Below are 23,702 nucleotides of genomic sequence, written 5' to 3'. Positions count from 1 at the left end.
TCGGAATGCCTTTTCCGGCAGCGACTTCTTGAACAGCATTATCCCGCTAATCGTGGAGAAGGTCTCATTATGACTTATTACTTCGAGCTCGGAAGTGTTAACACTGGCAACACTGATGTCGTCGGAGCACCCATATATGGCAGAGTTGAAGTTCAAAACATATTTCGCTCCTGACTTAAAATAAATAAAAACAATTATTATGTATCTCTTTATGGAAGCCTATTATATATACTCACCATTTGTATTCGAACATACACGTAATGACATCTTTACAAGGGAGACAGAAAAGTAGTTTAACTCGAAGGCTAGACGACAACGTAGCAACGTTTGGCGGGACGGCTAGTATATATAAAATTCTCGTGTCACAATGTTCGTTCCCGTACTCCTCCGAAACAACTTGATCGATTCGATTCTCATGAAATTTTGTAAGCATATTGAGTAGGTCTGAGAATCGGCCAACATCTATTTTTCACACCCTTTAGTGATAAGGGTTGTCCACCCTTAACTTTTTATTTTTAACTACAAATTACTTAAAAATATTTATATGGCGAAACAACGTTTACCAGGACAGCTTGTCTCTTTATTATATAGGTAACCTAACAGGTATGGATAGTATCCTAAATAGCATTGAAGTCTATTTACGGAACTGATATAAAATAAATATAGGTACCTACTATACATGGTAAGAAGCCTCAGTAGCAGTACCTATTATATATATATATATACTTATACCACTGAATACGGAACCTTAAATAAAAAGCCTTACCTGACCCCCTCCTGCATCGCCCCCTGCCTGACCCTTACATAATCCTATAAAACTGAACAAAACTAAAAATATGATCATTTCAAAACTAGACATAGCTGCGAAATGTAATTATTGGAAGCCTTCACAGTTTTATAAACGCTATTAATGGTTGCGTGTGGAATCTGATATGTCTAACACGTTGTAGAATTATTTTTATCTGTCGTGTATCAAGAGAAGCGATCAACAAAGGACTTTGTTACATTTAATATGAATTTATTATAAGCTGTTGTTGTAATGTTAGTACCCTAGGAAAAAGTCGTGAGATCAGTTTTGTTAGCATCGCTGGGTTTAGCCTGGCAACACCGATGTTCGCCCCGTCTTTGACGTAGGGAGAAGTGTAGATTCTTGGTTGTCTCACAAAATAAGTATGTACATATTATATTATTTACTGGCTATTGCCAGCCACTTCGTTCGCCGCAACAGTTCACTGAAAAGGTTGACCCCTGCATCGCCCGGTGATAAAGGGATTTTAAAGTTTAATTTTATTTTAATTAGATATTTTAATTTTATGTGAATTCGTGTTAGATTTAAAAGTATTAATTATCCAGAGCAAACCAAATATAGCAGTAAAAGGTGTGTACAGATTCTGTTTTATGTTGGATAATTTTGTTGCATAACAATGTGAGACATCTTTAAATCTCTCTTATGAATATGTAAATATATAAACTCCATCATAAAGCCATACAGTTGAACGTAGCCTTTTTTCTTTATCACAAAGTCACACAACTGGAACATGTCTTACAACATCGTTATTTAATATGTTAAGATATACAATCTTTACGCACCTTTAGGTTTTAGTTTTTGACTACTTATCTTATTTATGATAGGTACCTACCCCAACTAGTTTAGAAGATATTATAAATTCTCATCAGGTTATGTCAAGGAAAGCCGTCAGCAACAGTTAATATAATGTTAACATATTTTGAAATGTGCTATCAATCAATCAAATTAACGTAAAATATAAAATCAATTTAACGTGAAGTCAGTAGTCTATAACCAGTGGACGTCAAGAGGCTTCTTACGACACCTCATGTATCTAATTATGATAACTAGTTATGAGGGAACAGATGAACATCAATACGCACATACAAACATATAGGTCAAAATCAGTCCTCCTTTTTGCTTTGTCGTAGTTGGGTAATATAACCCGTGGTGGATGTTTCAAACAAAATTAAATCTCACGTTATAATAACACTTAGCATTATTTAGGAATGAAACAGCCATTGGCTAGAAAAATAGAATTTAATTTGACCCTCAACCCTACGGCGAGAAATATTAATACAATCACAACATTAACGTCAAAACTACCTTAGCACGGGCCCATAATCACCGAACAATGAATGAAAAAGGTGAAAAACAAAAAAGTGTTTAATAAATTTATTAAAAAAAAATACAAAACAAAAAAAAACTCATCCATGCTGCTATTTCAACGTAGATTACAAAATAAACTAAAAAAATATTAATGTTAACAAGTTATATACATAAATATCGAGTGCTTAAAATTGCAAGAGAGTAACAATATGCGGGGGAATCCCCCTGTGCGAATGATACCTTGACTACGTTAGAAAAATGCTTAGTATAATGCTCAGCCGCAGGAGTTTCGGAAGAAAGAGCGTCTAAATACAGCCCGTATACATATTTTTACGCCTTCTTCCCTAAAGGGTAGGCAGAGACAACATCTAATAAAATCAAAATTTTTATGAAATACAGCAATATCAGATGTAAAACTTGATATACATTATACATTTCCCGTTAAGGTTAAATACTTTAAATAATCATTAAAAATTAACGAACCCCAGAGACTCGAGTACGAGAGAACAGGTTATATAATTTTGTTAAAATATTACTTTTTGGAACTTCTTTGAAGCGCGTACGAACTATTTTGGGAACACACGTTTTAGTAAAATTGCCAGTTAAACGCTCTTTGCTCACGAAACCTTGTTGCTATTACCTTATAGAATAAGAGATATATTTATTATGCTGCCGAATTCAATCCAATAATTTAGAAAAATACAACAATACAAATCCACTGTTTCTATATAAAATACATCTTTGTTTACTCTAAGAGACCAATAATTCCGAACTCGCGTTCGCTAGAAGACATATAATCACAGTTAGGGTGTATTCTCACAGAAGCAAAGTCAACAACAGAAATCGACCAATCACAGTAAACCTGGTTGATCCGATTTATTTACTCAACACCGCTTATATGAAAATACACTCGCAATCTGTACTACCATTAATAAATTACTTTGTTAAAAGTCTTACATTATAAATATATAGCCTAATACTGAAAAAGTTATCTGACATCAAGTGGCCATTACACAAACTTACATAAATGAGATATGTTATAGATTCATTCAAATTCTACGGTAGGGAACAGCGAATTTTAAAGTTATTGCAATATATGAACTCCAAGTTGGCACAAATATACAATAGGACGAAAAACGGGGTCCCAAACTTCAAATTTAAAATAAATATACTTAACACTAGTCAAATCCTTCCAAACTAACCTCTATGAGAATTTTAGAACCCCGCTCTTAAGCACCTTAATAGTTTAAAAAATATATTACTTTCCTTTTAGTTTTTCTATACTATCATACTAAAAATATAGCTTCTTTATCGTAATAATTATGGAAGAATGCTTAAAACGTACCGGCATTGCAAACAATCGTAAATAAACCTAGTTACACAGCGGTACATCTAACTTTAGACTAGAGAAAACTAAAACATCCATAAAGAGATACAGATTTCCGTTAAGTGTCTTCTAAACTATAGCTCACTCTCTCTAACACAGGGCCGGCCTTAGGAGCGACAAGAACAAAAGACCATCTAGCGAACAAATCGAAAATCAAACTTAAAATCGCATCGGCAAAATAGTCGCAGCTGATTACTTATCCCAATAACGTAAAACTAACATTTACGTGATTCTAAATTGTAAAACCCTCACATTAAGTAATATAAATTTTACTCTCAAATCATTTATTAACAAATGATAGACCTCAATTTGTAGAACCACTGATATTAACTTTACGTTTATTCGGGTTTTTATAATTCAACTACAACTTTTTATTGCCGATTGCATAGCACCCGATTTTGACACATTACTTTAACACTAATGCTTCTTATAGTAGTGACGAATGTGTTCTAAGCTTAGATAATTTGCTAATTTATCGTTTTTAATACATTTTTTTTTATTTTAAATCTGTATAAAATACCTCTTTGTAATAAAATCATAATTGTAATCAACTTGTAAACGAGACACCTTTTACAACGAAAAACGATTAAAATAGATTTCAAAAAACCAAATTTTCAAAAGACTAAATTTTTATAATAAATGGCAATACGGCTAAAATCAAAAGTAGTGTAGTAGTGAAAAAGTAACCATTACTTTAAGACATTACTTTTGTTTTTGTCCTTTTTGCAATTTATCTATTGAATATATTTTATCTGCCTATTCAACTATTAGGTCTAAGTTATTATTTTAGACAAATAAAAGATCATTAGTAAAATAACCAACCAAATGACGAGAAATATAGTAATTTCAAACATTTCTAAACTTGGAAATCGAGTACTATACGACCGGCAATCGCTCTTAACGGCCGGGCCAAAGGAAAATCAACCTTAACTCTAAACGATTAGTGTCGGAATGCGACGGCTAAGCCGTTTCCGGTGCAACCAAGCGAGCAACGTTTTATATGCGTGTATCGGAAACAAAAGGGGTTCGTGTCAAGTCGTTGTCGGCTGTAACAAGTCATTGGGCGACGGCCACCGGCTCCTGATTCGCCTGGAATTAAACATTTCGTTAAGTAAAGAACAATAAAGGAAGAATAAAAATCTAGTAGATTTAAGAATTAAGCGAAACGTTCCTAGGTAATTTGATGGTATTGCAAAAAAAAAAAAAAAACCAATGTGATCATCGTAATTTAAGCTGTTTCACAACCTTCACCTAATAACCCACCAGGCAAGGGCCTTTACTGACTTTCTGATTAGCTGCTTTCTCTAACAGCGCCCTCTCTTTAGTCTGCCGACTCGTATTAATACTCTATGCCATCACTCGAATCTGTTATCCTGAAGACCTCAGGTTATTTCTAAAGGGTAAAATTATAGTACCCCATCTATTTTTTCTCGACAGTCAACCTCACCTGGAACACTGTTCCTCGCGGGTCTACCAGTGAGCAGACGCGCTTCACGTTCGCTTTTGCTCCAGCTATCTTGTTAGTCAATCCACGGCATTCACTCACTCTTCTAATTTCTCTGGCATTATTCATGATAACATGAGAGAGAGAGAGAGAGAAAGAGAGAGATAGAAAGAGAGAGAGATATATATAGAAAGAGAGAGAGAGAGAGAGAGAGAGAGAGAGAGAGAGAGATAGAAAGAGAGAGAGATAGAAAGAGAGAGAGAGAGAGAGAGATAGAAAGAGAGAGAGATAGATAATTTGGAGAGCCCACTTGGATCTTTTATTGTGTAAGTCGTAACGTGACCGTGCGTGCTAGCTCACCTCGGCGTTCCGCGGCGGCGCGGGCTCCACGGTGAGCAGGCGCGGCTTGTCGTCGTCGGCGCCGCCCAGCGACATGGCGGCCAGCGCCGCCAGCACGCCCGCCATGCTGGCCGCGCCCGCCGCCGCGTCGCCCTCGCCCTGGATTTATAAACATACATATATACACTCTGACTCCTGGCTTTAGTCCCGGTTGCATCCTCACCTCTATGTACGGCACGACTGTTTATCTGTACGGCCTAATGGTGTAATTCGGGTTAAGAAATCTTTATTCTCATAAGAAAAATATTCACTTACATGAGAACTTAGAATCTAGGCTTAGAATATACAAATGTAGGTATGTCGTTGCGTGCAAGATGCAGTATAAATACATTTAAAGGTAAATTAACAAACAAGTTTAGTTTATAATTAATATATTAATTAATATAATAATTGAAATTTAAATCGTGACAGGTTGCTAGCCCATCGCCCAAAAGAAAACTCCCAAGTTTATTAGCCTATCACTAATGCAAAAAACCCATATGCAATCACAAAATTTTACTAAATTTTCGAAATAAATAGTTGTATATTTTAATCGCGTTCACTTAAACAATCGATCCTTTATGGGGTTCGTTTTTTCCCTTTTGAAGAACGGAACCTTAAAAAAGGTGAAAAATTATCAATTTGCAAATTGATCTGAATGCTATATGCAAACGTTTACATTTTCACAAAATTAACGTCTTGTAATCATGCACACAACGTTAGAAAATTTAAATTATAAGATTAATGTCAAAAGCGTGTTTGTTATTGAAGTTGAAACTTTCATGTCTGTTTCACAACAATTTGATTATTATAAATAAATAAATATAAATATATATAAATATATATGGGACAAATTACACTGATTGAGTTAGCCTCGAAGTAAGTTCGAAACTTGTGTTACGAGATACTAACTCAACGATACTATATTTTATAATAAATACTTATATAGATAAACATCCAAGACCCAGGGCAATCAGAAAAAGTTCTTTTCTCATCATGCCCTGGCCGGGATTCGAACCCGGGACCTCCGGTGTCACAGACAAGCGTACTACCGCTGCGCCACAGAGGCCGATTATTTTAAACATGAACTTTGTTTTTTTTTCTTCTGATTACTGATCTACTCATATCAAACTATCCTCACCTTCTGCGGGCCAGGCTTGAAGAAGTGCAGGTAGCAGAATCCCCGGAAGCCCTTCCACACCATCACTTGAGGTTTCACTCCGCGTTCAGACAACGCTTGCTTCAGGTCGCGAACTCGGGTGTTCGGGCCAATGTTGGATATCTGTTGGACAAACGGAATACATACAGGTAAGTATTAATCAAATTGATTGATAGAAAAAGTCTTAGCGTAAACATACATACGGGGTTCAGCTGTGTGGCTCAATGATATAATTGAGATTAAAATAGTGACAGGTCGCTGGCCCGCCGCCTACAAAAATCCCATTTTAATAGCCAAATATTGTAATTAAGTTTATTGCGTTTGTTATCACGCTTTTTTCCTGGAAGGGTGGACAGGGATTACATCCTTTCACTTGCCACAATCCCAGCATACTTCTTTAGCTTCATCCACATTCTATTCTTCATGCAAGCTTGTCTGTTTCGGGAACTCATGACTTTTTGCCAAATTGGAGACAATTTGATCAAGATATATTCGTCTAGGCGTTTCCACTCAAAGATTAGTTAAATAAATAAACGTAAGCTCGCCAGTTTAGGGTACTCCTGACCTGACCTTGAGCTGGGACTTGATCAAGGTAGGGCTTTCTCTCCTAACGTCTACTCCGTAAGGAAAAAAAGACAAGATTTTAAATATGTATGGAAATATCAGATTTTGCAGAACAGTCGATGGCGGGTTTGGGCCAGTTTGATCTCTTTGGCAAAGTTGTGGCTTTACGAGATCGTTGGCTCTACTTACTCCGTAAGTCATAAAAACGTAGTTGTATGTATAAACATGTGTTTGCTGACATGTCTCGTTATTTGGACTCAGCCTCTTTAACTTCGGGCGATATCGAAGAAGAATGATATATAACCTTGACGGAGAAGTCGATGACAGGCTTGGGCCGCTTGGGCCTCCTGTGTCGCTCGTCCCGCTTGCCGTCGTCCCTGGCGGCGGCGGTGTTGGCGGCGGCCTTGTGGCTGTTGCGGCGGCGGCTGGCGCGCCGCGGCTTGCCCGACTTCGCGTCGTCGCCTTCCGTCGTGTTGCCCTGCGGAACAAATGTATATATAAACAAGTGTATTAACGTACCTATAATATATTGCCCTGTCGGTACAAATGTAAATCACTGGGTAAAAATAAAGGCTTAAACGCAACATCTATAGGTGAAATTATGACAGCATGTGGCCAGACAGTGTGTTCGCGATGATTTCTTCTATATAAATAATTTTTTCAACATAGTCTATCGCGCGGTTGGCCAGGCAAAAACCAGCCTGGCGGAAGATCTTCCCCTTTGTGGTAGTCAAGCCCGAAGTATCGCTCTCGCTACAACTTCTTATAGATAAAATTCTCGTGTCACAATGTTCGTTCCCGTACTGCTCCGAAACGGCTTAACCGATTATCATGAATTTTGTAAGCATACTGAGTAGGTCTGAGAATCGGCCATCTATTTTTCATAGACACAAAATGCAAAACAACGTTAACCGGGACAGCTAGTTATTGAACAAAATATTAAAGATATTTATAAGTTTCTCACCTCCCCTTCGCTATGGCTCTTGTGAGACCGCGTGCGGCGGCGCAGCTTGCGCGGGCGCGTGGTGCCGCGGTCCTCCACGTCCGTGTCCACTTCCTTCAGCACGCAGGAACGCCCGGCACTGTACAATATCATTACCAAATTATTTATCGCATAGGTAAATATATCAATAAAATTTTAGGTAACAAATAAAGGACAATACAGAGGACTTAATGGCGTATGGCATACTAATCAATCAAAATATTGACATAACAGATGTTAAGATTGAATAATAAGAAATGAATATTATAAGATCCAAGCTGAATTAGGTCTTAAGTTTCTCGCCAGGGTCAGGGAGGTCAGACCCGAGTCGACCCAGACAGAAGAATCCTGATAGCAAAATTAGTCAAGAGATAAATCTTTATAGGTATACAAATCTCTTACGGGACTGACTGAAACACAGCCCAAACCGCTGGGTTGACAAACTTGAAATTTGACATTTTAGTTCTTTATGTACTCTAGGGGTGCATTTATAGAGGATTTTTTCGAAATTCCTGCGGGAACAGAAGTAACAAGGAATTTTTAGTTTAACACGGATGGACCTGCCTGCGGGCGTTCTGTAGTGAACAAATAACACTCACAGCATCTCGATGTCCCTCAGCTGACCCAGCACAGGCATGAGCTGCAGCCGGCGGTTGGACAGCAGATGCCACAAAATGCCCACCGGACGCTGACTCATGCGCTGGGTTTCAATCACCTGAAATAATTTCGATTTAGACATACTAAAAATACAATTATATATCCTCATTTCTTAATAATTTAATGACTCCTACTCCAGGCCTGTGTAAGAGAATTCAAAAACCTATTAGTAAATCAGATAAAATACGGTCGCATTGAAAACCTCTTTCTTTTCTGAAGTTGGGTAAGAACATTCTCAATAGACTAAAGCAAGCGAAAATTGTTTTATATAAACTTACTGCCAGTGTCTAGTATATATTACAAAGAAGGTTGTGCCATTGTAATAAAAAATAGGTACAAACAAATAGTAATAAGATCGATATATAGATAAACACTTTATTGCACAAAAAGAAAAAAAAAGTTTAAAAAGTTTTGACATATACCTCGGTTGGCGTGACGATGATGTCGATAGGGACATCGTGCGGGCCAAACAGCTCAGCAGGCAGCGTGTCAAATACCTAAGGAAGGATAATACAATATTTAGTTTAGAAATAGGCTACTACTTTAAATTAAAAAAAAAGTACTAAGAAAATGCAATCAGTTAAATTGTAGTTTGGTAATATCTGTATTGCACAGAAATTTACACGGTTAGAAAAATAGTAATATATTCGTGTTTAGGAAATATAAACTAATAATGCAACAGTAGATATATTTTTAAGGTGATATTACCATTATCTTCAAATGAGCAAAAAAAAATAGAAACACTTTGTCTTGTTCATTTCAAAATATCAATACTGCTAATAAACTACTTTTAGTTACCTGACAATCATGAACGGTGGTCACCACTATGGTGTTGGGCTTTATAGCCTTCATGTGCATCATCAGACCGAACTCCAAGTCGCCGTAGCCTGTAAAAAAGAATTTTAAAGCTTTTTTACTTTGTCACTTCATAATCTTCATCGATGAACTTGCAAACAAATTATCTTTAATTTAATGAAATTATGCCTCTTTACTGAAGGGATACACAAAAAATACTTTTTTGCCTACATAATGCTTTATACTTATGTTTTTATACATTGCCTTATAAGTTTATTAAGACTGTAATTTTTTTTTATTTTGTTTTATTAATTCGTTGATTTAATCACTCTGTGTAATGCTGTATTAAAAGGATGTACCTCTTCCTTTGCCGATGCGATACCCCTCTTTGGAGACGGCAACAGAGCCCATCACGACCAAATCGAGTGAGACTGACTCTTCAATACCTGGAAATTAATTTAATTACGATTACAAAACTACTACGTTTTACTGTGGTCTAATGTAACAATAATTAATTTCAGTTATTCATTAATTTTAAAAATATTTACAATACAATACAATACAAATTATCTTTATTGCCCATAAAAAATACATACGTAGTAGAAACATACATTATGAACATGTTGAGCAAAGGCGGACTTATCGCTAAGCAATCTCTTCCAGCCAACCTTTGGGTAGTCAAAGGTAAAATCCTCCATCCTCTAATACAATGCGTATGGTGTTCAAAACTTAATTGCACAAATATACGTAGTACAAAGGAATTTAAAACCAAATGACATTCGCGAGCTTGATTAACTGATTCTAGAGATTTGACATTTTGTGTCAAAACACAAAATTTCAAAATCAGTGAATCAAGCTCGCAACACCAAAGTGTTGTGTGGACCATAAACATGGACTGGGAATGTATTTCCCGGAATTCCCGCGGAAATCACCGAGATTTTTTAGCGTAGACACTCAAGTGTAGGTACGCATATTTACCAATTGGTTTCCCAAATGTCTCCATTCCTTTCCTGGAGACGGCCTGCTTGATGGCTGCCTGTCCATTCTCCTCTTCGGGTAACTCAAGACGGTTCAGGAACCCGTTCTGAAGCCGAGGCACTGGCACATACAGTGTCTTCTTCTGTTCTAAGCACAGCACTCTGCAAGAATGTAGTTTATTCATACAGCTTATTTTATTATCTTAGTATTAAGAGGAGCTCGCTGCCGCAGTCAGTGGACTGACGCAGTGAGCGAGTTAAGGTCATTTTTAGTCCAATCGTGCATTGGACTGATGGCAATTAGTTTCCTCTAAATTGGACCATTCGCGCCTAAAGGCCCAGAACTATGACTCTAGTTATTTTAAATTTAGAAGGTAGGTATATAGGCTCCTTATATTGTTGAGGGGTTCAATAAGAGGATTTCTCGAAATTCCCGCTGGAGAGGGAATTAATGTTCATCAATTTACGCGTGCGTATTCTAGTTACTAAAACATGACAGTCTTAAAACACAAAAATAAAAAAGTCAAAATGTCAAATTAACTGATAAACTTGATCTTTCTCCTTTTCAAATACAACCGGGACATCAGGAGGATTGTTATAAGAGTCATCAGCTCGACTTAAGTTGTTCCAGATTTAAAAATAAGTAAGAAGTTCTCCAACCTTGCAATTGTAATCAAGTTACATTGACTCCAGGTTATCGATTACATAAACAATGTTGTGCACTTCTACATTTGTATCATCTCACATTTTATCGCACTAGGAATTCAACAGGATATTATATGTATAATACCCAGATATAATAGGGCTGCCAACGCTTAAATAACCAACGCCAAACGAAAACTTCAGAACAGAAGGGGAAAAGCAGATTTTGAATCTGAAGTTAGCACCTGTCTAGACTATTAGGGTGGGGGTAGACTGTAAAAAAGATATTTATAATTGTACAAAAAAAAAAGTATTTCATTGTTCAGACTAGTGCCGTGTGGTTCCCGGCATAGGACTTGAGAATAGGACCATTCCATTTCTTCTCCATGAATTTTGTAAAATGCAACTAAGATGAAGATCTTTCGCCAGGCTAGGTGTTATGCCTGGGGAACCTAGTTTAGTTTAGTTTTAGGTTTAGTCTAATAAACTTGGTTTCTTCTATTAGGCGCGATTGGCTAGCAACTTGACCCATTGAATCTCAACTCCATCATTAAGCCATACAGCTGAACCTGGCACCTCAGTCTTGGCGAGACTGTCGGCTCTGTCTACCCCGTAAGGGATAAAGATGTGATTATATACATGTATGTTCAGACTATCGCCACACTAACTAGACCTAGATCAATCTGTTAATAAAAATTGGAGTGGGCACTTTTTTAGAGTTTCTTCCCTTCATTTCATGACTTATCCGCTAAAAGTGCGGCCGCTATGACACCCCTAAATTTAGGTCAAATCCGGGGAATCCCTAATGATTAAAGCCTCTCTCAATCTAAACAAGCATGGATTAAATATCTCTAAAATGAAAAATGACAATTTACTAGCTTCTAATCACACTTCTAGAGAGTAATTGTTGGATTTTACATAACTATAGTTATAAAACGATATATGCGGAACGCATTACCCAAGATATTGGCCGCTTGCATAACTTAAACATACCAGCACTGTATCGAATTCACACTAAGACTCAATTTTAGAATTAACTTTGAAACTATACTATAAATGTGAAGTGAATTTGTTTTTTCATCACTCTTTCTACTTTCGACCAATCTCCATGAAATATCGCACAAAAATAGAAGTATTAAGAAGGACATGTTAATTAACATTTTATCGCGGAAAACGTAAACGGTTCCAATGAATGACGTACGTCAGCGAAGCCGCGGGCAAAAGCTGGTAATATTATAGAAACACAAAATTTGTATTTTGTTGTGTAAAAAAACTAACCTACTTAAACAATTCCCACAAGAAAGAAAAAAAAAATCTTAATTTTTCAGTTTTATCCATAGACGTTGTTCTGTAGAACCGCGAACACACGTTGCGTTACCCGCAGTGGATTCAGCGCCGTAATAAGATGTCATTTTCCGAGTTACTCAAAATGGAGAAATAAACCATCCACGCGAAGACCGACATCCGCGCGGACGGAGTCGCGGTCGGAAGCTAGTGTATTAATAAAAAACAAAAATACCTCACAGGCTCCTGCGGCTTATCAGGGTTCACTTTGATCGTGGTGGCGTTCTTGAAGACGTCCAATTCAGCTAGCTTGGCTGCCGCCTCGTTGGCTCCCTTGAAGTTCGGGATCCTGTTGTACACGGGCCTGGGGAACAAGGCCAGGCTGTTGCTCTCAAGGTGCCGCCATACTTTGTGGCGAAAGGATTGCTTCGTTATCTCCTCCGGCACCTGCTTCTTGGCTGGACATGTTGAAGAAACATTCCATATACATACATATCAGACATCTAGTATTCGATGCGAGATTTAGAGATAGGTGTCTAGCCCATTCGGCTAAAAGTGATATTTACAATCTGCTCAGAAATGTTGAAGGAATTGTAACATAACATACTGCATAGAACAAATTATATTAGTCTAGGCAACACCTCCCTTCACAGCACGGTCCTCAATTTCAACATTTCTGGCAGAACAATAAATAAATAAAAATGTTGTATAAGTTTCATAAAAAAAATTGTGGCGTATAGGAAGCTTGATCTTCATATTAAAAACATTAATACACATTACAAATTGTCCGGAAGATTGGAAAGTGTAAGTAAGTAGTCTTTGGTAGGAAAAGAAAACTCCTCCGGGAAAAAGGCGTGCTTTTTTTATAAAAATTCTCGATTACCGCCTTATCATAAAAGTGCAAAAATTGATAATAGATCAATTTATAATTGTACATTCAAGTTTGTTATGTACAACCAGTTTCGCTTCGTTGCTCAAGGTGATGTACCTAGTGTACGTTGAAATTCAACACTTGTGTACACCTATAATATAGAACAATAGTAGAATAATAAGAACACAGATACACACAATTCAAAGTTTGGATTTTCTCAACTAAACCTATATAATTTACAAATTGAATGCCTTTAAAACTAAATTTAAACTATGGCTTATCGAAAAATCGTTTTATACCGTTGACGAATATTTCGATAAAAAATAAATTTTGACAAGAACATTTAATATGACATTATTTTAATTTTCATTTAATTTAAATTTGAACAACCAGTTGACGAAAGTGGAATAAACTAAATTTAAACCGTTAAACTTATAACATTTACCTAAACAACTAAAGCATGTTCAGTTTACTGATTTTATTTCTGCCCACACATACTTGAGAAGATCATCAATAATACCTAACAATTGCCTAAAACAAAAAAGGCCCTTTGAGAAAACAATCATCATCAAAATCACACTTTGTTTGGGTGCTACAATTGTACAGACAAGGTAGCTACCTTTTTTACTACTAAAATATTCTTCATCAAGTGTAAAACAAAACGCATTTGTTAATACATACCCTGTCTATATGTATTAAGTAATGAAGTTAATAAGTTAATTTTAACTTAAATTTAAGTCCCCAATTGTTAACATGTGAATCAAGTTGATATACACATAGATATAATCACGCCTATATTCGTAGCGGAGTAAACAGAGAGAACAGTTTAGAAAAGACTGAACATTTATGTTCAGCTGTTTGGCCTAATGATGAAATTGAGATATAAATAGTGCCATGTTGCTCCTAGCCCATCGCCTAAAAGAATACCAAGTTTATTCGAATTTCCCTTAGTAGCCTTTTACAGCATCTATGGGAAAATGTGTATAGAATGGTCTATTCAAAAGTGCCAGAAACCACAAGACACTATATAGTATACACAACACCATATGTAAAAATTTTGTTAAAATAAACAGGCTGTACTGTAAGTCTGAATTCTGTCCTTTCATTATTTTACAATTATTTTTATAACTTTCCTGTGTTATCTACATAGATACAATTGAACTTGTGGCTGATAAAAATTAAATGATAAGATACATATTACTTAATTGTTTTCAAATAGGGAAATTATATGCACTACCCAAAAAAAAACAAAATAAACATGTTTATCAGTATTTACTATGTCACATCACAAGATAGCAATGTAACCCAATCTGCAGGAATATTACGAAAATATTTGAAAAAAGAAACCAACCATTTTATTTCACTGAGCATTCTTTTCATAGATCTGAAGGTATTTGTACTCATTTCAATATCTACTAGGTTGTAAGGTCATTGATCTCTATATAATAAATAGCCCCACATATAGGTACTGAAGAGTTGATATTGTGAATTAAATTTAGCACAGTGTGATTTCCACTATAACTATTTATTCTTCTAGCAATGAACAATCATATAATTTCATTATCTGTAAATTCATTTGCTTAGCTATTTAGCTAATATTTACTAAATCAGTGAATGCTTAGAGAGGAATATTCTCAACAAACAAACAAATGTTTGTGTTTGTTGAGAATCAAAAAGTATTAGTATTCTAGCACAGAAATATTCAAGACAATTTAATCTTGTTGATCGTATTTTTGAGGAACCAAATGACGACATTAATAAAGTAGGTATTTGAACACTTGTTCACTTAAAAGTTATACAATAGCTGTTCAATGTTTAGATTTAACAAAGGAATTTTTTATCAAGTGCAATAAAGGTACAATTAAAATTTGTATATTTTATGGATCCACATTAACATTCTACTAATATTATAAATGCGAAAGTTTGTTAGTATGTCAGGATGTCAGTGTGGATGTTTGTTACTCTTTCACGCAAAAACTACTGAACCGATTACTATGAAATTTGGTATGTTGGTAGCTAGACCCAGAATTACATACAGGGTACTTTTTATCCCAGAGTTCCCGCGGAATTGATAGGGTTTCCATGCGGACGAAGACGCGAGCGGCCTCTAGTTTCAAATAAATTTAAAACTTGGAAATAAACATCTTTTAGGCAATGAGCTAGTAGGTATACATAGCTATATCCTTTGTGGGGTAGACAGAGCCATCTGTCTTGAAATGACTGACAGGCCACATTCAGCTGTTTGACTTATTAATAGAATTGAGATTTAAACACTGGACAATATAAATAATAATAATGAGCTAGTATACCTAGCTGAATAAGACATTTCAGTCTTTGAAATTGTTGGCTCTGTCTACCATTTTAGGGATTAAGACATAATTATATGTATGTATAAAAACTTGGGTAATATACAATTTTAATAACTTTGATATAATATTTGATAACTTTGATTTTTCGTTCATTATCTCAGAAATTGTATCCACCAAACAATATCTGGAGGATTTCCTCCAGATATTGTTTGGTGGGCTTATCAAGTAGGTAGGTACATATTTATGTACCTACCTACCTACTTGATAAGCCCATTAGGTTAGATACATAATTATTGACCTATTACAATTGAATAAAAAAATATCAGCCTTTATTAAAAAATATATATTAACCATACAGCTAGACTTGGCCTTTAAGTCTTTAAAGACTGTTGGCTCTGTCTACTCTACATAATTATATGCGTGTAAATACAGACTAACAGACAGTTATCTATGCAACAGGTAACTTTTCTGATGAGCTAATATCTCTGCTTGTACGGCATAGCCTTCACTGTGATGATTCAGAACAAATGAAAATATAATGACCTTAGCCATTGACATTTTTGTAATGTGAAGGTAGAAAAAAAATCAAACGCAAAAATCGTCGCGACTTCAATATTTCATGCTGTATTTTTTACGCATTACGATTAATAAATCGGTCGCGCAAATGCAATGCATTGCATCGCTTATTTACCTACCTAAATCATTTTTACGGAAAGTAGTGGGCTGCACACTGGAATGTGACTCACGTTCACACTCCAATTATTCTACCCACAGTATCATTGATCAAAAGTAGACGAAATCGTTAACATATGCACGATAAACTATTTCAACAAATGCAAGTGAAATTAAAACTGCAATTAAATTCATCATCTACTATAGGTATAACAATAGCATTTATAGTACACATCGATATTTCAAGATGTGGGTATTCGCATATACATGCTGGAATCTATCAAATTTGTTAATTATTCGCATTTCCTAAGGCTATCGAAGCGGTATTTTCTTATTAATTGCAAGAAAACAGCGGAACAATGATTGTTATTCCAATAATCTGACAACAAAATGTGAAACTTACTGGTTTCCCCGGCCGCCAATGTACTCTCTCCGTTCTGCATATCGATATTTTAGTGCAATCTGGAGATGTCCTCGAAATAATTCGGTAATCTAAATGAAATTCATCAAGATTTTGGAAAAAATATCTTTCTTCAGCCGGACGGAACCGTCACACACAAAAATAGAACGCGAATAAAAAACAAATGTGTCCAACTTGACGGCCAGAATATGTCGGTACTGTCAACATTACGATAAAATATAAATACGTTCTTATTTATAAATTTGATGTTTATTGATTTCTGTTGTTTTCACCAATTGACAGGTTAAATTGGTGAAACAATAAAAAAAAATTTAGGCAAATATTTAATTCTCTTCTACATTTGCCAAATTGTTTATTTGATATATTCTACTACGATAAAAATATGTGACAACTGCATAATCAGTAATAGCAACATTATTTTACCATTGTCAACGATAGCAACACTATAAAGCAGAAGCGGATGTTGTTTAAGAGCGCTAAATTCAAAATCAATTCTTTAAAATAAAACTAGTCAGTAATTTTGTTAGTAATCAAAACACTAATTAAAGTAGATTTTTATTCCGACCAAGAATGTAAAAGTATGTGTAAAGGTAAATCAAGGGAAAAGCTAATAAACTTGGAATTCTTATTTTAAGCGATGGGCTAGCAATCTGTCGCTAGGATGAATACACACAAACTAAAATGTATATTGATTGCGCTTCTTAACTGTATTGTATATGGTACTGCTTTATCGACGGGATACAGGAAATAAAAATAACATTTGAAAGCAAAAGAGTAAATATATTAATTTATTTATTATTTATGGTAAGTACACATTTTTATCGAGTCCGTATTAAATACAGTTTAAGAATAACAAATATGTAGGCATTTAAATATAAAGTTATACATATTTTAATGCAAATACACTGCATATAAAAAGGCGGCAAGAAACGACATCTTTAAGGTTGTAACTAAAAGAGCGTAAACAGCTCCGGAGCAATTTTAAAGATCAAATTTTACTCAAATATTTTGGACCACTTCCCGTGAGAAGGTGGGTGATGGGTACCTGTCCTTTATACATCCATATGTCGCAGCGAAAGGGTTAAAATAGCCTTTCAATTAAAAAGAGGGAGTAGATAGAGCCAAGAGTCTCGAAAAAACCATGATTCTTTTTTTGTTACGGCCTGTAAAGCGTGCTAACCCAAAACATATCCAATTTTTTGGGTTGCAAGTTCATGGCAAAGATATGAAATATATCGGTTCAGCCGCTTGGAGAAACGTTACTCCCATCTTCATAGAAAACCTTCGCCCACTACACAATTTCAGCCATTTGGCGAATAACTAGTGTTACCCACGATTGAATATAAAGCTAATTTATCTAATAGTCTGGGACATGTGGAGCGGAGTCAACATGAGTTCGAACGCGGCGTCCTTCAGATTGGCGCCACGCAAATTGGCTTCGTGGAGATCGCTTCCTGAGAGGTCGCAACACTGTAATCATAAAAAAGTTTTTATACTTTTATACCGTCGTATTGTTAATTCCACATTATTTTATTTTTCAAAAATGTGCACTTTATCGTTTCATTGTGCAGTGCAGTTCCCTGCACTAATAAAAAAAAATAGGACGACTCAGTCTCAAGTTTACATGTCATAAAAGGCGACTAAGGTATTCGGTTATTATAAATATAAATAAATAAATATATAGATATATACGGGACAAATTACACAGATTGAGTTAGCCTCGAAGTAAGTTCGAAACTTGTGTTACGAGATACTAACTCAACGATACTATATTTTATAATATAATACTTATATAGATAAACATCCAAGACCCAGGACAATCAGAAAAAGTTCTTTTCTCATCATGCCCTGGCCGGGATTCGAATCCGGGACCTCCGGTGTCACAGACAAGCGTACTACCGCTGAGCCACAGAGGCCGTCATTATAAACTTGGGATTCTTGTTTTAGACGATAGGCTAGCAACCTGTCACCATTAAATTTCAATTCTATCATTTAAGCATTAATGTCTGGCGTGTTATACTCTAAAACAGTATTTAGTTTTGTTACGAGACATGAAATGTCCGAAAGGGAAATAAGTTCACCTCTAAATCCGCTCCCGCTAAAACAGCACTTCTGAGATCACAATTTTGAAGGTTGGCATTCTTCAGTGTTGCCACCCTCAAATTGACACCGGGCATATTACTGCCCTCTAAATTAGCACCTGTAAAACAAATGAAACGATCAATCAATTTAATTTAAAATGCTTAACAAAATTTAAAATGCTTTCGGTATAATTTGTATCTTCTTTAAATAATTAAATATTAACAATTTACCGCCGACACAATTTTATCATTCTGCACAGTATTATTTTACTAATGATGATTATTTTATTTAATAGTCATATTGAATGAATTGAGATAATTTTTCCTGGCGCTTTTATCAAACATAGCATAAGAACACTCTCTACTAATTAACCTTACAGACAAATACTTAAAACTAATCATAATCGGTTCATCCATTCGAGATACGATGCCACCGATAGTCAAACTTATAACACCCCATATTTTTTTTCCCCGGGATTTTAAAATAGAATTTATTCTCGAGAGTAACAGCAAACCTAAGACTTACCTTTTAAATTGACGCCTTCCATCACAGCCCTCGACCCTGAAGGGTCTTCCATGTTACATCCCTTCAAATTTGCACCTAAAATGGTAGATTTATGATCAGTCAGGTAATTAAACACTGCAACACCTTCTCCACATTACTAGTTAAGATAATGGGTGATGAACTAGATAAAAGTGCTAAATAAAATATAATAATTGAAAGATTGCATTACCAATAAGTCCGCCTTTGTACCTCATATCCTTTTTTTTGTACTTCTGATATTTGCTTTTTTTTTTCTTGGTGCATTAAAGAGTTTATCTATTTAAATATCTTAGTCGCCTCTTGCACTTCTACAAGGGCTTCATGTTATATTGTATATTCTTTCAAGGTAGAAATAATATTGGTCCTTCACACTGTATGGTTCCAAAACTATAATAAAGCCACTCCATTTCTACGCATGACACAATAGGTGCATTCATTTAGTATTTTTAGTGTAGATTTAACCATGATCTAATCTAAATGAGAAAGGTTCCACTGCAAGGGTTGCAGAGGTTGGATGGGTGTCACTTCATGTAAAAAACCTGACTCATCCAATCCTAGATTATGGTCAAAAGGCTCACCCTGGGCTGCTCTCTAGAGTAGCCAGGAGGAAGAAGATAATATTGAACATACATACATATGGTCACGTCTATATCACTTGCGGGGTAGACAAAACCAAAAGTCCTGAATGGCCATGTTCAGCTATTTGGCTTAATGATAGAATTGAACAATATTGAACATTTCAGAAGTAATATCAACCTTCCATATTAGCACACAAGGCTTTAACGCCTGGTAGTTGAGCACCTTCCAAGTTGGCATGCGACAGGTCCGCTCTCTCCAAGCAACAGTGAGATAGATTCGCACCGCTTAAGTTGCATCTGGATAAACAGGCATACTGTGAAAAAGTGAATAATTTGTACCATAAATATTCATTTCTTTGTAGAAATTAAAAAAGCAAAAGAAATTTATTTAAACAGACTGTTTTGTACGTAATTGACTAGTATTCGAACAGCTGAACTACTCTCCTTTCTTTCCCTACTACTCTTTTCAAGACTGTTGGCTCTGTCTACCCCGCAAGGGATATAGACGTGACCATATGTATGTACATATGTATATAGCCATGCAATGAAAAAGGGACTTTCAGTCTTTTTAAGTCTTTTGGGTCTGTCTACACTGTATGGGATAAAGACGTGATGATATAGTAAATAACTCATACATAATACTGTGCCATAGCTATCATTAAACCTTTTGAATTTAATTAAAAACCCACCTTGAAGTTAATATTCCTCAAATCCAGTCTATTCAAATCTGCGCCAGCCAGATTTACACCCTGGAACCTTAACTCGGTACTGTGAGAAGTCATGATGATTGAGCGGACTACGTCCATCCTTGTCAGAGCCTGGTTCTTGCCAAGGCTACATTTAGACTCCTCAATGAGTTGATGCAGTTGTGGCACCATAGACTCTATGCCTGAAAAGTTGATGTTTGATAACAGCATAAGAAAAATCTGGAACAAGCTCATTAGCCCATCAGGGGTTTCTTTTCAAAGTTGAGAATGCAACTGGAAATAACACCAGCTTTCATACAGTTTTATTGTGCATGTATTTTGACTAAGTGAATAAAAAACGATTTACTTTATGTTTATATAAATAAGAGCTACATTTCCCTTTTATTTCGCGTTTTAATTTATTCTGAGTGGTTAAGCATACATTTTACTTAAGATGTACAAATAGTGGAATATTACCATAAAATACTGCTTCTTCTAGGACACCTCTAGGGTTCACATTATTATCAAATATAACTTCACCATGCCTCAAATAATTCAAAATAGGATCGAAATATTCCGGACTTCTATCAATCAAATACGCGCCTTTCTCATCCGTGGCACTTGGAGTCATTAAATACACATTATTGTCATCAGCAAACATTCTAGCTAGCATTGAAAGAGGTTCTTTGGCCAGGATCGTAGACCTGGATGTTGTGAAGTGTTTCCCGCCAACGTTTAGCGTAATCCAATCTGAAACTGATCGCGAATCTCCATCGCCGACGTTCAAATTCGCTATTGATTTTTCTATTGTATCACAGCTTTTTGTAACACTTCTACTGTCTAAACTCAAGTATATTCTCTCTTCGTCTCTTATGACTCTGGCATCAGTGATTTCACAACCGTTTGAGGAAAATAACTTAATATTTTCATAGGGCTGTTGAAAGTGTTTAGATATTTCTGCTTTGAACTCCTCAATCGAGTTATCCACCGCTAAAACTTTACCATCTTGTTCTTCTTTGTTTCTGTACACATATGCTCGTTTCATCCCGTTCCCGTGCTTCCCAGACTATTTAATTTAAATCAATAATATTATATTTTCTAAAAAGAAGTTTCGCTGAATAATGTGCTGAATAAATAGACTGACATTGACACTATTGAATTGACAGAGACATACTTAAAAAAATACGTCGTATATTTTTAAGTGGCAATGATCTCTTCAAACCATGACATTGGCAGAATCACCGAAAGTTCGGTGGAAGCCATAATATAGAAAAGATAGAAAAGTGGCAATGAAAGCACAATTTCCTACCCGTACTAACAATTTTACCTACTCAATTTTCTCTTATTCTTCCCGTGTGTAGGTTCGACATCATCCACATTCAATAACTGTCATCTCAGAATACCGATGCACATGGAGAAAGATTGAGGCGGAGTAGGAGCAACTGAGTAGGTATAATTGCTATGTTATAGGAATTGCCTTGTTAGTATATACTGAATGTATTAACCAAAGATATTCATCAAATAGTATAACTATACGAGCTATAGATGGGTAAGGTGCTCTGCCCTCACTTTTGCTTTCTCTAACAGGGCATACCCGTAATCATCAATAATATATTAAGCATCGCCGAATGATCAAATTATCAGTTACTTATGATAATTGGGTTACGATGGTTTATACTCGGAAGTGAAGCCCGTATAAGCCGGAGTCCCGCAAGGTTCTTTATTGTCGAGATTTTATGTGGCGTGGCACCCGTTATGTCCTGAATATCAATCAATGACTTATTCAAAGTAAAAATAGTTTATGGTGACTAATGAGCCGTTACCAGACATTAGTTTTTTAACTGTAGGCAAAACCGTCGATTGTTATTGAGAACAGCTGTAAATGAGTAAGCAAGTTTGTTTCTTTTTTTTTTCAAATAATCCATCTTTATTTTTTTTTTATTGAAACCAATTTTAATACATAGGTACCTTTAAAATATGTGGAATTTCCTTGATTAATCGAAATTTCCATCTGATCGAGATCTATTTATTTTGGGATCTTCTCAAGCAGGAGTAAAGGTATTTAAAAAAACAAGGAATCATCAAAAAAGGCTCGTCAAGGCTCGTCAAATAAGTACCTACACGCACGGTTTTTTCCGCGTTGACTTACACTCATGACCAACAGTGTTATTTATTATCCGCGTCTAAGAAGTTAATTCTCTGACAGTAATTTTAATTTTCTGTGCCAAACTTCGTCAAAATCGGTCACGGAGTTTTTGAGTTATTCGTTTCGTTACAAACGAAAATACAAAAACCCAAATAAAAGCCAGGAGGATGATGACATATAATTATTAAACAACCCTAATAACATAATGTAATAATAATGTACCTATCTTCTTCTGACAGTTACATGCTAACTTATGACTTATCAAGTTGAAAGTCAGCATAAAGTTTGCTTTGTATTAGATTAGGAAGTGCTAGTAATGCACTTTAGTTGTATAAGATATTACCTACCTACTTACCTAGTAAATTTAATATTAAGGCCCATCCAGAATAATTTGTTTGCCCATCAGAATTCCGAAAAGATCAGCCCTGTCATAAAAAAAAATGATGATGAGTACGCTCATGATGATCATGGCTGCAAATTCTAGTACTTATAAAGATTTAAGTATGTACCTAGATATGTAGACAAAAGTTGACCTATGCTCCCATCCGTATTCTGATAAAAATAGATGTAAGCGAATTTACAAATATTTAGAGTCTGCAATGGCACGGGCGTCGAACGAGCGTTTAACGATCTGTTAATGTAGTGCAAGAACACTCACTATGTGTTCAAAATATTTCGTGGACAGAAATGGAGTAGGTCTAACAAGCAGACTATCATAAGTACAAGTGTGACGTGTGGTTCCCGGCACTTAAGAGGACCGCTCCATATCTTTCTTATGGATGTCGTAAAAGGTAACTAAGGAGAAGGCTAATAAACTTGGGATTCATTTTGTAGGCGGTGGCTAGCATCCTATCATTATTTAAATCTCAATTCTATCATTAAGTCATGAAGCTGAATGTGGCTTCTCAGTCTTTTCAAGACTATTAGCTCAGCGTACCCTGTGGGATATAAATGTGATTACCTATATGTACTTATGTCGTATCTTTATGACAAATGTCTAGCCGTGACC

The 23,702-nt window shown here is 35.7% G+C and overlaps 2 protein-coding genes across 3 annotated transcripts; both read right to left on the bottom strand.

Annotated features, from left to right (window-relative positions):
• Positions 1–2,168: 2,168 nt before the first annotated feature.
• Positions 2,169–16,838, bottom strand: LOC106130775 (methenyltetrahydrofolate synthase domain-containing protein). 2 transcript variants are annotated; one of them, XM_060950970.1, is made up of 12 exons: positions 16,641–16,838; positions 12,621–12,849; positions 10,461–10,621; positions 9,842–9,928; positions 9,486–9,574; positions 9,110–9,184; positions 8,630–8,745; positions 8,013–8,130; positions 7,353–7,526; positions 6,467–6,607; positions 5,308–5,445; positions 2,169–4,592 (listed from the first exon to the last, which is right to left on the bottom strand). In XM_060950970.1, the coding sequence occupies exons 1-12, from the start codon at positions 16,678–16,680 to the stop codon at positions 4,560–4,562; spliced, it is 1,401 nt and encodes a 466-aa protein (XP_060806953.1). In that variant the 5' UTR covers positions 16,681–16,838; the 3' UTR covers positions 2,169–4,559. The 2 variants fall into 2 exon arrangements, with proteins under 2 accessions (XP_060806953.1, XP_060806954.1); XM_060950971.1 differs by having other exon boundaries at positions 12,621–12,843.
• A 629-nt stretch (positions 16,839–17,467) lies between these two features.
• LOC106130692 (BTB/POZ domain-containing protein KCTD9) lies at positions 17,468–21,689 on the bottom strand. The gene is made up of 6 exons (XM_013329590.2): positions 21,025–21,689; positions 20,551–20,750; positions 20,040–20,175; positions 19,266–19,340; positions 18,740–18,858; positions 17,468–18,128 (listed from the first exon to the last, which is right to left on the bottom strand). The coding sequence occupies exons 1-6, from the start codon at positions 21,590–21,592 to the stop codon at positions 18,012–18,014; spliced, it is 1,215 nt and encodes a 404-aa protein (XP_013185044.1). The 5' UTR covers positions 21,593–21,689; the 3' UTR covers positions 17,468–18,011.
• Positions 21,690–23,702: the final 2,013 nt, after the last annotated feature.

The sequence above is a fragment of the Amyelois transitella genome, chromosome 23 (assembly GCF_032362555.1).
Source record: "Amyelois transitella isolate CPQ chromosome 23, ilAmyTran1.1, whole genome shotgun sequence".
In the NCBI taxonomy this organism is placed as follows: Eukaryota; Metazoa; Arthropoda; class Insecta; order Lepidoptera; family Pyralidae; genus Amyelois; species Amyelois transitella.
Note: the sequence above shows the minus strand (reverse complement) of the source record. Positions and strands in the feature narration are given on the sequence as shown.